General features: G+C 41.9%; 1 protein-coding gene across 5 annotated transcripts in view; it reads right to left on the bottom strand.

Moving 5' to 3' along the window:
* The window catches only part of NCAM1 (neural cell adhesion molecule 1), a 324,148-nt gene that overhangs the window by 20,140 nt on the left and 286,246 nt on the right, over positions 1-17,762 (bottom strand). For 4 of the 5 annotated variants that reach the window (XM_066606907.1, XM_066606909.1, XM_066606908.1 and 1 more), the window contains one exon: positions 14,393-14,573. In XM_066606907.1, coding sequence (XP_066463004.1) covers positions 14,393-14,573 — 181 coding nt within the window. Of the gene's footprint in view, positions 1-2,249; positions 2,690-14,392; positions 14,574-17,762 lie in introns of those variants that run through there. The other variant, XM_066606912.1, reaches the window with a different exon arrangement.

Genomic DNA, 17,762 nt, shown 5'->3' with positions numbered 1-17,762 from the left:
CTCTCAAAGAAGATGCATCAGCCCATCTACAATTATGCAAGGGGCATCATCATTGGAGAGTTGAGTAATGGAGGAATGTTCTATGGAGTGATGAATAACGCTACTCCATCATCAGATCAGATGGGCACACCAGAAGGGATATCTGGGGAACGCCTTGTATCTTAGGGTGTTTTGCCAACAGTTCAGCACTGTGGAGGTTTCTTTACGGTCTGGGGATGTGTTACGTGGCATGGTCTCAGTCCGTTGGTTGTGGTTGGCAAGAACCATAAACATGGAGGAGTGCCTTGACATTCTAGATAATTATATGCAGTCGACAATGTGGTAATACTCTGGAAATGGTCAGTGATACTTCCAATAAGGCAACGTGCCTTGTCACTAATCCACTGTTTTACTTTAGTTTGAGGATGTTCTGCGTTTGGACTTGCCTGCGTGAAGTCTGAACCTGAACCCTACTGAACATCTTTGAAAAAAACAAGAACGGCAGGAAATATAAACAATATCCATCTACATTAAGAAATCTTGTCAGATGTTTGCAGGATGAATAGAGGAAAACAGCAGCTGAAGTGTATCAGACGTTAGTACAGAGTATACCACGGAGAGTATCTGATGTCGTTAAGACACTAAGTACCCACTAAGTACCAGGGCATTTTCAGTTGAACACATTTCTGCTTCACATTACACGTGTAAAATGTGTGCACACCGTATGTAGTGAATAGAATTCATTGATTTCAATGAGTTCGGTCACATGTTTTTTGCGTGTGGATTTCAGTCGCGCAAAAGAATAAAAATCCTATAACTCAAATCCCACTACCATCGTGATACCGTCATTCCCATTACACTCTTGCATTAGGCGTCACACAGCACAAGCCTTGAGTACTCTTTGACCATGCAGAATTTGTAAAAATTGCACTGAAACGACTAAAAAAATGTCCTAAGAAATATCTCTACAATTCAAAAAGAAAACATGGCACTTTGCAAATAATTTTGCGCCACATTGGCCAGTGATATCATTTCGGTGTGTGCTTTGCTTCGGTATCTGTTAAACGCATGGCACTCTACCAAATGCAAACATTATCATATAATACTCTGATGTTAAAAAAAAGCTACAAATGTTATAAAATAACAGTTCTCACCTCTTCGATCCCCCAACGATCCAGAGCAGATGCTCCATGGGTCCTCCACTGGTCTTTGCTTACAAGCTGTCAAAGATGATGTGCCGTACTGAGCGGAGCGGTGATGTCAGCAGTATGGCACGTGACTGCTGAGGCCCCTGATTGGTGCAGCCGCCACATGCAGGAACGGCACGCTATTGTAAACAAATTCCGGTTGGGGATTGTAAAAACATCTGCACAGGATCAGTGAGGGGTGGAAGAGGTGAGCAGTGTATTTTGGTTATTCCATTTATTTGACTTCATAGACAGAATTTGCAGAACACATAAAACTTTATCTAAAGGGGATTCCAGGATTTAAAAAAAAAACCTCTGCTTTTCCAGCTAGAAACAGCATAAACTTTGACAATTAGTAAGCAAACAATACTGGAGGACCAATGGAGCATGAGCCATGTCTGGTGTTGCAGCTCAGTGACTTGCACTTGAATGGGGATGATCTGCAATACCAGACTCTGCCCATCAACAGGTGCAGCGCTGTTTCCGGAAAAATTAAGCAGACCCCTTTTCCATTAACTTTTAGGTCACCAGGAGCAGACAATATTTTTTGCAAATGTGAAGCCGCTTGTTTTGCCAAAAAGGAGTTCATGGTAATGGAATTTACAAATGACCAATACACCTGTAAAACACCATAAAAACATTCATATGGATGCATTTGATTTGCTCCCACCTTGATCTGTTCCTCATTTCCTTATTATAAAAGAATGCTAAATAAAAAAATAACTGAGGTGACCTTTTTTAAGATTTATTATATACAGTAAGGTTGCCTTAAAGGGGATCTCTAGTTGTAAACTATTGATGGTCGATCCCTAGGATAGGCAATCAAGAGTAAATTGGCAGGGGTCCGCTGCTTGGGACTCCTGTTCATCAGCTGTTTGCTGGTCTGACACTTTTATGTACTGAGTTGATTTCTGCAGGAAGCAGAAAGCTCTGTTCTGACTGCAGCGACCTTGATATTGCATTACTCTCCCATCCACTTAAATGGGAACTTTGCCTGTAATACCAAGCCGGGCCACTGCAGTGGGAATGGAGCTGCCTGCTTCCTGTAGAAATCAGCTCAGTTCACTAGCGCGCTGACCCAACAAACAGCTGATCAGTCTCGGGCAGCGGACTCCTGCCAAAGATAAGCCATCAACAGATTACAACTAGATAACCTCTTTAACCCCTGAACCATTTTCTACTATGATACCACTCAATCCTTTATTTAATAAGACATCTCTATTCACTGATAACTCCACCTACCAAAGCCACCCTTCCATTCAGAGGTGACTACATTTTGGTGGAGTTTATAAGTTTATTCCCAAACTCCCCTAAACTTAAAAAAAAAGGAAAAAATACAGTGTAAATAGAAAATAAAATCTCAGACACATGACATGGGGTTGCTTGCATGGTTGCTTCTCTCTAGACGAGAGAGACATCTACAGGAGCAAAGTAAAAAGTAGTTTAAGAGAAAAGTACAGTCACAAATAAGGCGAGCAAAGCTGCGGAGGTGGATGACACAGTATAGTTCCCGATATTGGTTGCTGATGTAATGATTCCAAGGAAAGAGATTGTTGGCGAGAGTAATTGGTGCATGTAGAAGAATGGATGTCCAGGGGTAGTTGAAGTGACATATAACAGACAAGGGAGAATTCAGGGACAAAGGCAGGAGGTGGGAGAAATCATAGGAACGAGAGGAAGGAAAAAGAAAAGAGAAAACATTTAAGAAAATGAACAGGTCACAAATACAGAAAAAAATGTAGCAAAAATCAGCATAGCCAAACAAGAAAAGAACAAAAAAAAAAAAAGATGGTGGCTGTTAGAGGAATTGCATAGTTACTGAGGCAAGCCAGGAAGCAGAAGCTGTTAGCGGCAAATTAGAGCTCACACAAGAAGCAAGCGCAAGACAGCAGAGCGAGAAGGTAAAAATATGCTGAGCAGGAAAAAGGTGAGAAACCGACCCAAAGGACAAATGTACTCAAGAAGAATCTGTCGGAAGGCTCATGCTGCCCAAACCACGGCCAGCATGAACCTGGGACAGGGATGTCTATTGCTCCTGTGTATGTTTTATTAAGAAACGCTGTGGCGTTTCAGAAAAGTATACTTATAAGTTTGACTCGGAAACTGGGCTCCGAGTTACGGTGGCGGGCCACGTCAGCCTTTCCCCGCCCACAGCTGATAGCTCTCTTGCCATACTGAGCGAGCTGTCAGTCTGCATGCTGTGGGCGGTAGGTCTCCGTGACTCACATTTTAGTTCCTAAGGCAGAGTTCAAAATGTGTTTTTTTCTGAAACTCTGCAGTGTTTCAGAAAAATACATAAATTGGGCATCCCACTCCCGGGCTCTTGTTTCCCGTGGCTCAGGCAGCATGAACCTGATGATAGGATGCCTTTAAAGGGGTTATCCAGACAGAGAAATATTTATGAAAACAACTCAGAGTGGTGGCAAAACATATAAAAAGCCATAATCGCCTCAATCGATCCACTGCCACTCTAGTTCCACAGATGCCTGGCTCACTGTAGCCCTCCACTTCCTGCTGCAGCAATGACATCACCGACAACAAGGACATGTGACCACTGCAGCCAATTACTGAGTTGCTATAACCAGTGATTAATTGTAGCGGTCAAGTCCCCGTATTGGGACATCACTACTGCAGAAGTGGTCACTAGCCAAGGACTAGACACCAGCAGAAAGGGAATGGCGAGGACTGGGTGGGGTATGTCTTTTTTGGTTTTGCCACCACTCTGAGGTATTTAAAAAAAAAATTATCTCTTGATAACCTTTCTAGAGATAACTATCTTAAGAGATCTATGTCTAAAATAACTAAGTTCCTCAATAAAATATCCCTGAAGGCAGGTCACCAAGTTGTTCTCTTCGAAAAATTTTTAAAGGAGTTGTCTCTTGAAGATGACCCATTTTGAAATTAGGCTGGTCCAGTGATCAGCTATAGCTAGCCATACGTTCTGGCAGAGGAAATCTAGGATCACATGGTGGACAAAGAAATGAATGGCCATCCGCAAGAATCCCCCTCTGTCCATAGGTATTTAGACAGCTGAATCCCTCTCTATCCATAGGTGTGTGGATGCCTGAAACCCCTCTGTCCATAGGTGTGTGGACGCCTGAATCCCCCTCTGTCCATAAGAGGGTGGATACTTAAATCCCCCTCCGTCCATAGTAGTTCTGTCCTCTTACCTACTTTCCATCTACGGGTAGATTAGGCCCTTAGGTACGAGATGCAGGGCCGTCCTTTACAGGATGATTGCCCTGCTTGTAGGCAGGGTCCCATCCCCCATAAGAGCCCTTTAACATTTGCCTATGTGGACCTTTTTGGACCGTTATGTCTTAGTGTAAACCCCTCTCTTCATTTGTTCATGCTTGCAGGTGGATAAGCCCTACATGAACGTAACATTTAACATAAAAACTTGATTTACACAACAAGTCTTTATCTGATGAAACATTCGCTTTAAAGACCCCTAAAAGGGTTATCCAAGTTAAAAAAAGTAAACAAAATAACAAACTATACTCACTTCTCTTCTAACTTGGGAAAGAGTGTACCGGCTCTCAGGACGATCCCAGTCTCTGCTATGGCGGAAGTCAGGTAACTGCTGCAGCCAATCAGAGGCCACAGTGTCACTGCTCATTTTGTGCGCCATGATGCCAGGAGTTCGCAACGCAGTGGTCACCTGATTGGCTGCAGCGGTCATCTAATTTCCACTATCGGCAGAGACTGGGATCACTACAGGACCCGATGCACTCTTTACTCTAGGGACAAGAGAAGTGAGTATAGTTCCTTTGACGCATGGTCATTATTGTGTAGTGCTACATTAAGCCCCTGTTCTCTACTTTCTTCGCTTTGTCTGGATAATTGTTTTTTTTCTCTTTTTACTGTTGTTCTGCCACTCACTTTATAAGGAAATCAGAATAAAATGTGCAATGAATCCTAGTAGAGTCAATACAGAGGAACACAGAATTTCAGATGTTTTGACAAGCCCTCAAGTGCTGAAAGAACTGACAGAAAAAATGAGGAATATGAAACTGCTACCTGCAAATGGAAAAGGGATGTTTTAGGAGATAGCATTACGTTTCATATGGCTCTTCTTTAATGATATTCTAGGCATTCGTTCTTTGTACGTTCAGTAGTCATGGTTACAGCATTACGTTGATATTGAAATCTGAAGTGCACTTTATTCGCTCATTCGTCCTGATATTTGTTTTTGTTAAAGTCCAGACCTTAAAGGGGTTGTGCATTCTAGAAAATCTATATTCTAATCCTAATATGCTATTGGTGAACTCTGAGTGGATAGAGGTGAATCCCCTGTTTGGGACCCTTATCTATCTGATATGTCATAAAGAAATGTCAAAAGTTTGGATCCATAGATGCTGAGATCTCCACTGATCGTGAGGATGAAACATCGCTGGAATGAAGCAGCACAAAAGCTCAGCCGAGTGCTGTCTCTACTCACTAGAGGAAGATGAGCAGAGTCTATGAGCTTGTCTTCAGCTCGTGAGCAGAGAGAGCGCTCGGCTGAGCATTTCTGCTACTTTTTCTAGCAATCGGTGGGGCTCCCAGCATCTGGACCCACCCATGAGTCAAAACGTTTGCCATGCCCCTATGACATGTCAAAGGTTTTTTGAGAATAAAGACATATTGTAATTGAAAACATCACTAAATTTAATGAGAATTGTGTAATGTTTAACTTCTCCTATGTTGGCGCTGTAGAGAAACTGAACACTTACTGCACGATTCCGCCCCTTTTACAGAGGGTTTCAACAGTGTAACTAATAGTCAGGCAACACTTCTAACATATGCACTGGTTTCAGGGAATATGAATTTACAGGCAAAACGTTACAAAGTCTTTGTCATTATTTAGAATACCATCGCTGCCAAGCAAAAAGCTATTAAAAATACACTTTTAAAAACATTTTATTATTAACTGCTTGAAAGCTTAATGTCAACCAATCATTGGCACAGGTTTCAAAATAAGGAATCACCTCACAAACTCAATAGTAATAAAGATCAGGGTAGATACTACGGGTATAGGATTACTTACTTCCCAGGCTATTGCAATACAAACAAAAACTTACAATGACCACCCTATTTCCAGGGCCAAATCAATTAGATAACCAATCACTAAGGGACTAGATAAAATTCAAATCCTGGTATGTCCTAGTATTCCCCTGTACATAGATGGGATTAACGCCCCGCTCCGAAACCTTACCCTACAAACCTTATATTATCCTACAGACTAAGGCTAACTCACAAATGGAAAAAAATGACTATGATCCATAAAGGTTGTCAGTCATATAACATATGGGCAAAATCCATACGTAAAAAAGCCTAATACAATATAGATTTAACAAACATTCATCGAAAAGGCTATACAACACCCCCCCACCTTTTTTTTTGGTCTCAGGTTCATCGAGAGAGGCAAAATATAGCGTAAAGAAAGTGAATTAATGTTCGCCTCATAAAGTGTTAGTACATAATAATATTAATCTTCTGTAATGGAATTACCTTGTCTCTCATATAAGACAGGGGTTGCCAGGCATATATCTGCTCGGTGCCCTTTTAGGCAATATGGCTTCACTATAAGGGGCAGTGACTTTTTACATACGGGCATTGCAAATGTTAACTTAAAAGCTTTTATGCCACCTTCTGTGGGGCCAACATAAGGTAGCGTCAGGCACGCTGATTGCAGAAATATGTTTGTCTTATATATATATATATATGTGTGCAGTGGTTTATCAGAAACCTATATTTTACCAATAGCAGCATACATGTAGATGACTACAGGAAGTAGTCCTGGATATTCATAAGTTGCATACGTCCACCCATCTACCCCACCCATCAGCCACTGATTGACAGCTCTCTCTATACACAGTAATAGGCAGACAGCTGGCAACCAGCGGCTGGAGGGTGGGGTAGTTGGAGCTAGCCTGCAGCTCATGAATATCCAGAACTACTTCCTGTATGCATCTATGTGTGTGCTGCTACTGAAAAAAATGTAGGTTTCAGACAAATTGCTTCACAGACATATTGTTGTAATCGGTGAGCCTTTCGCAACCTTTCCAATCCACTATCTGATGTCTTCCTGTATTCTGATTGAAGTTTGTACAGCTCCAATGTCAGAAGATGTCCGACAGGATATTCTTACCGTCTATTGCCAGCTACTGCTCTCTGGCACACACTGGCTTTAGCCAGCAGATGGCACTGCTGTATAACAGCAAAAAGAGAAAGCCTTTTAGGAAACTCTCAATCCAAAATTGGATTGGAAAGGGTTAAAAGTGCCCTCAGAGGCAGCATAAAGGTGATGACAGATTCCCTTTAACATGAAATGCCTTATGATAACTGTACTACAATACTGTAAATTGAATTACTACGAAGCCCCTGTCAAGTTAGCAATTGCTATATCTGTATATCTCATTCATGGATGTGGGATATGCTCTAAGTATGTATCTTGTCTACATGGATATGAATACAGTATTCACTGGAAGCTGTGATCTGCGGGATCTGTACTTGGGGGAAATTAATTTTAATAAAGTCTATTCTGAAAGTAAACCATGTATAATGTTCTTTTATTTTACCCATATTTATAAATTCCCCGAGAAACCCTTCGTATTGATACAGTGAGACTGAAGAAAATCCCTGCAATCTCTGATTTTAGACAATATGTTGGGCTTTGGCTACAAAGTCATTGCAGAGACGCCTTGTTTAACATTTACTGCAGCCTGGTTTTAAGCAAGCAACGGATGGCTTCCATTTACGGTAATGCGGATAGCGCTATTACTGCTCAGGTTAAAGAAGAAAGCAACATGTCTAGTTCCAATTGTATAATCAAGGGAAAGCTATCGTCTATTGAAATTCAACAAAGCAAGAAAAGTCTCATTATTTATGTCACTCAATAATTTATTCTTCACTCACACGATTCTAGAAATGGGCCGCAAACGGAGATTACAGAACAACACCGCGCAATTTAACCACAGGCAACAACATCTACACAACAGTCCTTTAATCTAAGAGTGCAAGTAATGGTCTCCACCAGGAGATCACGTCTAAGCTGCCAATTGTAATATATACACTGTATATGAGACATTTCTATAGAGCTCTGCCCCGTGATGATATAATATAGCATCCTGCTTATAAAATGCGGTAGAATATGGCAAAGACTGCAGTGAACGACATACACAATCCAAACTACAGGTGTAATACCCTGGAGGAAAGCCACTAAATAACCAAAGAAGGACACAGACACTACAACTTGTCCAGTAGGCGTCAACTTTCATTATTTTTTTGCCATCGGCATTCTATGACCAAAATGGAGTATGTGTTGACCTCCAGAGGCCCAAACACCAATATACGGCTGAGACTTTTAAAACAAACTCAAATGACCATCATAAAAACCAGCAAAGCAAGAAAATTAAAAACAAAAATCTTGTGTTACTCAAAAATGCAGCACTGAGACATGCGCAAATATGCCCATGTGAAGGAGCCCTTATAGCCAATATCAGGCTTGGCCTCCTCCTATCCATGTTGAGTTCTTCCAGCCCTAGTTCCTGCAGTAATAAAGTGTGGTGCCAACCATATCTATAGTGTGCTTTCTGTGAAGCAGCTGAGTTAGAAGCAGTGTCTCACTAATTTAAGTAAATCTGTCTGGAAACCTGACAGTTCCTCTTTAAAATCGTTGCACTTGGTGATTGTTACACCATGTGACTTAACTATCCATAGGGTGCTATACTACAATATTCATACGGACGGCTTCCTGCACCAGTATGAGAAAGACTGATTTGCCCAATAGAATCCACCATCATTACTTTAAACGTTGGTACTCCTAAAGTTAAGTTTCCCAGGGAATGGATCCCAGTTGGAGGTCACAAGTCTTGATCTCCCACTGAGCACAAATGGGAAGAGAAAGAGTCCCAAACTGCTCTCCTAAAATCATCCATTCAGAATTCATCATGCATCGGCTATTAATTTGCACAACCTCAAACACAACCCATCCATGTGATACAACTGTAGTCATATATTAGACTCTACACCACACACCCAGAAGTAGTTTTATATAGATCACTGAAAATGCACAAAAGGTTTCCCATTAAGGGATCCATTTTTTACTGAAGTGATCCCCCCCTCCGATTTTGGGACAAAATTCCGTCCTGAAACCAGAGGTGGCCTTCAGTTGTGGTTCTATACCATTCAACTGATCTGCCACTCACAGGTCCTGTTTTCGGGCATCTAAGACGTCCAACGCAATTTTCAAACTATGAAATCTCCATAGTGCACTGGTAGTGTTAGACTACCGATGCACTATACCTGCTCTCTGATTGGCCAGAGCTGCTCATGTGATCCATACTGGCCAATCAGAAGGCGGTGCACAGTGTGCATTTAATAGTTAGAAAATTACTGAAACCATCTTGGACAGCCGAAAATAGGGTTTGGAACTAGCAGATCGGAGGGGCAGCACAGAAGAGGAACTGCAGGTAATGTACTCCCCTCTGACTCCTGTTCTGAAATTGGAGGGTTGCTTTAAGGTGCTCCTGTTACAAACAATCTCGCTCTGTTTTTCTGGGTAGAAAACGCTAAGAAATCTACAGAAGCTTTTCTAGGAACTAAGATTCAACAGGCTAACTCAGCCCAAGCTGATGAAGCTACAGGCCCTGTATGCCCCGAGCCGGTCATTCTTCATCAGTTAGAAAATCACATTTCTATGTCGAAATCCTACAGTGAATTAGATGCCATGCAGAGAGTTCCTCTGGCATACATGGCATTATCAAAGCATTAAAGAGCATAAGTAGGACTCCATAATCAATCAACTCACCCCTTCATAGCCTTCCATATATGTAGGGGGTATTTAGATGAACACCCTGGGGCTTCACAAGCCAATTCTCTTAAACTCCACCCAAATAACATTTCAGTTAAGCATAAAACACTAAACTAACCACATATCTACAAGATGACTGTCTCCGTAATGCAACCGAGAACTAAACATGAGGCCAATTTTAGCCAGGCGTATTTCAAATCCGTATTTAACCCCTTAAGGATGCAGTCCTTTTTAGGTTTTTTTCCCCCACCTTCAAAAAATCATAATTCTTATTTATCCGTCGACGTAGCTGGCTGGGGGCTACTTTTTTTGTGGGACGAGTATAGGATAATACTGCATTTATTTTTTTTTTTTGATGGACTACTTTTAAGAAACAAAATCTTCGGAGTGCCATAACGTTTTTATTTTTCAGTCAACATAGTTGTGTAAGGACTTGTTTTTGGTAGGACGTCCTGTAGTTTCTATTGGTACCAATTAGTACCATTCCCATTGGTTCTATTTTGGGGATCATACAACTTTTTGTTTTGGGACAGAGTGACCAAAAAAGCGTAATTCTGGCATTCGGACTTTTACGGATGCAGCAATCCTGAATATGTTTTTGTTTTGATTGTTTTATTATAAATATGGAAAAATGTTTTTTTTTTTACTTTTACTTTCTTTTATTTTTGATTTATTAATTTTACACATTCTTACATTTTTTTATTCCCCATACGGGACATGAACTTGTAATCATTTGATTGGTCATGCAGTATAATGGAATACTGTAGCAAGAAAATCCATAAGGCTATTCACATTTTTTTTCCCGGCCTTGTTTAAAATACACAGCATACTCCAGGGAGAGGGATTAGAGTACGGATGCGTCTGGACTTCATCTGCTGTTACATTCAGAATTATTCTTCTCTACTCGGCACAAAAACTGATCGGTTTTTGCCTTGTAGAAACTAAAACCAATGAAATCCAATATGGAGGCAAGTACAGATGAAGCAATAATGACATACTGATGTAATTCCCTTTGTGATACGCCCATCTGAAGGACGAAGTAATGTTTAGCCCAACTGCGATACAGTAAATTTCTGCGACGCGTTACAGCAAAGTTTCTATTGACTTGTAACGAGTTAAGATGACTTTCGGTGTCACAGTCCGCCATTGCCACAGCCTTACAACTGGTCTTGTGTTATGATAACAACAGCTTTTCAATGGATTAAGGTGAGATAATATGTCACAGAACGTTATCACAGTCAAGTTAAACCTTGTTACATCTGTACTTGTACTCCACATGACAAGACCGGAACACATTTTCTTAGAACTCTGCATTGTGCCAATCCTCTGTTCGGGTGCCTTCACGCAATCCGGAATATTCTACAGGATGCAACGGAACGTTCCGCTATTAACCCCTTAAGGAACAGGCTGTTTTGTACCTTAAGGACCTGACACTTTTTAGGGATTTTAGCCATGTGGTGGTTTTACTGCCCTATTTTGTTTCCTTTAGCTACCAAAATTATTTTTGCTGCGTTTTTTTCCCGTGACATATAGGACGATTTTTTAAATATCTTTTCCACTGACTTTTTTTTCCGTTTTTTTAGTTTTATTGGGGGTAAAATGCTAAAAAAAACATGATTTAACATTTATAGTTATTTTTTAGAAAATTTAGTATATTTATGCTAAAATAAAGTATAGGAACAGGTTCCTCTATTTGTTTTGGACGTTTTGATATATAATATGTATGATTTGGAATACAGGGTGCTTATAGCAACGGTTTTGGTTGGCGTCAGCTTTGTGTTATTCTCTTTCTTATGTATATATTGTTGTTGTATTCTGTAATTTTGTTTTGCTGATGTATAGAATTATGTTTTTTACTATCTGTGTCCCCAATGACGTCATGTAAGACCTCTGGGGGACATTCATTTTTTTTTTCATTTGACTCTTTCCCACTGTAGTTGGGGCATCCATAGGAGCCCCAGTTACAGGGAAAAGCAACCCCTGTAGTGACATTAGTCACTGGCAGAGCTGGCCAGGGTCTAGTATGACCCTCCAGCTCTGCTGTAGCAGGGAGTCCCAGAGGTTACATGACCCACCGGCTCCTGTAGTGGAAAACACCCTTCCACTTTCACTTTCTAGTACACAGTGCTCATTGAGCGCTGTGTACTCGGGGAAGGAAAAGGCAAAAAGGGTTAAAACTCCTCCTGCCTTCTGCTCTGGGTTATCAGCTGTTACTAACAGCTGATAACCTGTCCTGCTTCTGATTGATTGCAGAAGCAGGAGGCTTAAAGCATCGCCATAATTTTACTATCAGCGGGGTTTTAAGCCAAGGACCAGGTGCCATATATTTACCGCTCTTGGTCCTTAATGGGTTAAGAGATGCAGCGAAATCTGCAGATTTAGATGAAGACTTGCTGTCAGAATTCTGTTATTTTCAATGTCATGTTAACCCTTTTTAATCCACTGTCTGATGTCTTCCAACATTCTGATCGGAGCTGTACAGCTCCGATGTCGGAAGACGTGTGGCAGGGTATTCTTACTGTATATTACTGGCTTCTCTGTTGTTGGGCGTCCCTCCAGCATGTCACATACTGCAGTACTGGCTCTAGTCAGCAGATGGCGCCATTATATAATGGCAGAAAAAGAAAGTCCCCTAGGAAACCCTGAATCCAAAATTGGATTGCGAAGGGTTAAACCTGCGGATTTTGGTGCAGGATTTTCCGCACAGTGGAATATTTCATCCCATATGAATGCACCCCCATTCCTCCTGTGATGAAGTTGACAACAGGGTGTTACCATTCTCCCTACCTGCGTGCGCATGAAAGACTGATGATACGCAAATGGCACACGGACATAAAAAAATACACATAGGCAACTAAATGCACACAACACACACACATATATACGCGCAGTGAAATCAATCCATCTTTCATGGAAAATTGTATACGCCATGTGAATTATTCCTAATTGATGCATCTGTAGACATGAAACTCTCAGATTGTGTCGGAGGCGTCAGTTGACATGAGAATTAGTAACACCCAATTGTCAACTTATTCCCACATTTTCTGAAAGAATGACAGAGGCGCTTTCACAGGGCGGAAGTAGTCCGCACGGACATTTATGTGTAGCAATGTCATCCCATTGGGGCTGGAATTCAACATCTCTTAAAATACGCTCATCTTTCCTTAAAAACCACAAGATTTAATTCCGCCGTGGAGAAGCTTCCTGCTGCAGAATTAGGGTGACTACCCACTACAGTTTTGTTTTTTTTTCTGCAGGGGTCTATGGGATTTGTAATGTTAAAGTTGCAATCACACAAAATCGCAATTTACCGCGAAATCGTGATTTTGCGTGATTTTAACATTACAAGTCCCATAGCCCCTGCAGGAAAAAAAAACGCTGCAAATTTCGCAGTGAAAAAAAACTGTAGTGGGTAGTCACCCTAAGGACAACTTACAGAATTGTTGTTGCAATTTTTAACATACAGGCGGTTATTCTGCTATTACCGCAATTAAAGTCTGCAGAAAAAACCTAAGAGATTCCACAAAACTTTCCATAGAAAACATTCCGCAGTTAAAAATGCAACAAAATCTCCAGCTGCTTTGCGTTCTGTGGACAAATTTCGTCCTGCATGAAAGCACCCCAACGCACGACTGTAAGAAAAGATGCTCCGAAATTATTATTTTCACAGGGAATGCAAGTATTTCCAAATTAGACGTCTGCTGAGTCAAGAGCTTTTCTTTTACAAGGATTAGGGTGGTTTCACATCTGCGCTCGGGGCCCAACAGCTCAATCTTAGGACAGAACCGAATAGCACTTGACTATAATGGGTCCGTTCACTTTCCATTCAGATGCCCGGCCTTTAGCCAGAAGAGAAAGCGCTGCATGCCTAAACTTCCAACTCAGGTGTGAAACCAACCTTATGCAGATGAAGAAGACCTAAATGTGACAATGTTTCTTTAGGACCATGGCGCATTAAAAGTAATTAAGTAGTTAAAATTGACCTCAAAGTGGAACGTGCCAAATACCAAACTTGTCACCATACATCTGTGGTGCGTGTCTATGGAGCCAATGATATATATTTCATAAGACTGAATACTCCCTGTGCTGCATCGGGTAAGAAAACAATGAAAGGACTTACAAGCTGCAGATACCTCACAAAGTATATATTTCTTACAGATTACTTACAAGACATTTACAAAAACATCAACAAACACCACAAGCAGCTTATTGTCACTCTGTGGTAATGTTTGCAACGTATTCACGGTCAGCCTACTGCATCAAGACACGGTCCAGGCACAACACAAGCTGTGCATGCAAGACCAGTAACGGTGGTTGGTTATAAGCAAGCAGCTGGTAAGGGGCATGTTCAAGCACGTTAGCTAAGAAGCAGCAAACTTTGCGTTAATGGTTAAGCAAAAAAGGAGAGGGAGTAAGACAGAAAACGCACCTGGAATGACAGTGGGCTTTGTGGTGGTCCTAAAGTTGAATAGAGCAGCTTTGGACTTCCCTTGTTGGTTCTCAGCGACAACCACCACCTCATATTCGGCATTCCAGTCTAACGAGCGGAGCATGATGTGGTCACTGTCTGATGACATCTTCATTTCAGGTTTCCAGTCCACAGAATTTTTCTAGGGTAATATAGTAAGTATAAACCAATGGTTAGTAGTCGGCACAGAATGCATTTAGCTTATTATAAGATACACTATCCTACCAAAAGTATTCGGATACCCCTATCAGTCAAATGGATTGTGGCTTATTAGCACGTCATATGTCCTAAACCATGCTGCATAAGATGCAGATCCTTGGAGGTATCAGCCATAGTTTGTCAATGGAACTGCACGTTATTGGATATATGGGTTATGCCGCTGCACACAAGCTATCCATAACAAAGTGCAATGCATCGGCTGTCAACAATGGTGCAAGGAGCGTCGTCTTTGGACAGTTGAGCTACGGAAGAACGTTCCATGGGGTGATGAATCGCGCTACTCCATCTTCACATCAGATGGAGGTATCTGGGTGTGGAGGATGTCTGGGGAGTGCCTTTTTCCCTGAGTGTTTTGTGCCAACAGTTAAGTATGTCGGAGGTACCGTTCTGATTTATGTGGCATGGTGTTGGTCTGTTAGATTTAGTAACAAGAACCACAAACATGGAGGTGTACCTTGACATTCTTGTTATTCTGCAGTGCTTTCAGGTAATTATTATTTATTACCCCCCACCAAGCTGGGTTCTCATTTACCGACCTCGGAAGGATGGAAGGCTGAGTCAACCTTGAGACGGCTACCTGAATCACACAGGGATTGAACTTGCAACCTTCAGGTTGTAGGCGAGAGCTTACACTCTGCACCACACGAGGCTCATTCTAGACAATATGTGCTGTCGACAATGTGGTAATACTCTGGAAACAGTCAGCAATATTTCCAACAGGTCTTGTCACAAATCTTATGTTGTTTTACATTAGTTTGAGGATATGGATGTTCCAAGATTAGACTGGCTGCACAGAGTCCCGACTTGAACGCTACTGAACGCTACTGAACATCTTTGGGACAGACTGGAACAGCAAGTTCAAACATATGAACAATGTTCATCTTCTTTGAGAGAACTTGCCAAATGTTGGGAGGATGAATGGAGAGAAATACCAGCAGACGTGTATCAGACATTAGTAGACAGTATGACATGGAGAGTATCCAACGTAATTACCGTAGGACCAAAGGAGCCCCACTAACTCTAGCCCCACTAATTTAATGAAAAAAAAGGATTTTTGTGAAATGCCAGCCCACTATTGCCAGCTTATACATTCAGTTTCTTCAATAATCGACATTGTTGTTCGTTATCCATCACTCTTTTAGTTCTAGCTCTTACTGTCATCTATAATTGATTATTATAGTTATGAATACGCTGCTCGGCCAACATACACTCTTTGTCAAAGAAAAATCAAGTGGGTAGAAGGAGTTGTTGTTTTGCTGCAAAACTCAGCATGCAGTTACATCTTAGGCAGATATACAAATGATTGTAGTTGTGGAGTGATTAGATGAACGGTCTTGTCACCTGAGGCCTTAAAAGTGGTTCCAACCTTGGCCTATAAAAAGGCTCTAAGAGACTCCTTGTGTGTAGTGACCTCTTCTTCCACTTGTGTAGAACTTGTTGACCACTAGACACCTCTGTGATGCAATCCAAGAGATTTCGCCCAGTCAACAGAGTTTGAGAGACGGTGCATGATTGGAAAGCAAGAAGCTGGATGGTCGTATCGATGAATTGCCGCCACCTGGGTGAGGATGCATGAGGGCACACACACCATACGACTAGGTTCAGGATGCCTACGACAGACCACCAGTAGAGAGGATCGTCTGATCGTCCGACAAAGATAAGCAGCTCCAACTGTTTTATTGTCTGCTATCCAGAGGCAGGTGGTGCTATCGTTACAGGTCCCTGTGTCTGTATGAACCATTTCCAGATGTTTGGCTGGTCTCGCGGCACTCACTACATGTTCTGCCTTTAACTCCCACCCACCGTCACCTGCATTTGCAGTGGTGTTGTAAACAATGAAACTGGACTGCTACGGAGTGGAACCGGGTTGTCTTCAGCGATGAATCCAGCTTCAGTTTGGGCACTGACAACGGACGTGTTCATGTCTGGAGACCTCGGGGTGAGCCCTAAATCCTGCCTTTGCTGTGGAGTGGCCCACTGCCCCCACTGCTGGTGTGATGGTCTGGGGGGCATTAAATACAACAGTCAGTATTCCCTAGTAGTGGTAGGATGGACAATGACAGCTCAGTGGTATGTTCAGGACATCCTGCAGCCACATGTGTTCCTCTTATGGCAGCTTCCAAGAAGCATTTTCCAGCAGGATAATGCTCGGCCGCACACAAGGGGATCACAGGAGTCTCCACGGCATTGTAACACTTCCGTGGCTGCCTAGTCACCAGATTTATCACCGATAGAACATGTTTGGGACCATCTGGGACACTAACTTCGACAGCCTATGAGTTAGAATTATCTGGGACACACATGTAAAACACGCTACTTGCGTGCGTGATCAAAAATCACTTCTGCCCACGTTTTTTAGCCGCTCTGGCATGTTTTTATGGGCACAAGTACACATCATATTTGCGCACGCAAAAAGGAATGCAGACAGGCTCATTGAAATGGTGGGCAAAAATGCATTGAATACGCAGGTTTCCTGCGTATTTGCATCCATTGATTCAGTTCAATTGCCTATTGCGGTGCGCAATATGCACCCAAATAAATCATGCCGTGTATTTTTTCACGCAACTGCACGTTGGGTAAAAAAATACAATCGTGTAAACTAACACATTAAAATTAATAGATTGTATTCACTTGTGTATTACGTGCGCAAAAGTTGCCCACATAATACGTTGTGCAAATACACGCATATGAACGAGCCCTTGCTATACAATTATAACCGACCCTTTAAAGGCCATCATAAGGCTAATGTGGCCCTTGGTGAAAATAACCCCTGATTTAGAGACTCAGTTACAGCAAATGAGAACCAATAATGCTGCAGGATATTATACAGAACCTGTGTGCCTCCATGCCCACCCGTATCACATCTTGCATCCAAGCTAGAGGTGGTACAACGGCATACTAGAGCCTCCATGCCTGCCCGTATCACATCTTGTATCCAAGCTAGAAGAGGTGCAACAGGGGTACTAGAGCCTCCATGCCAACCCGTATTACATCTTGTATCTAAGCTAGAGGTGGTACAACGAGGTTCTAGGGTCTCCATGCCGACCCGTATCACATCTTGTATCCAAGCTAGAGGTAGTACAATGGGGTACTAGAGCCTCCATGCCTGCCC

Source organism: Eleutherodactylus coqui, chromosome 6, assembly GCF_035609145.1.
Source record: "Eleutherodactylus coqui strain aEleCoq1 chromosome 6, aEleCoq1.hap1, whole genome shotgun sequence".
Lineage (NCBI taxonomy): Eukaryota > Metazoa > Chordata > Amphibia > Anura > Eleutherodactylidae > Eleutherodactylus > Eleutherodactylus coqui.
This window is presented reverse-complemented; position numbering and strand designations above follow the sequence as displayed.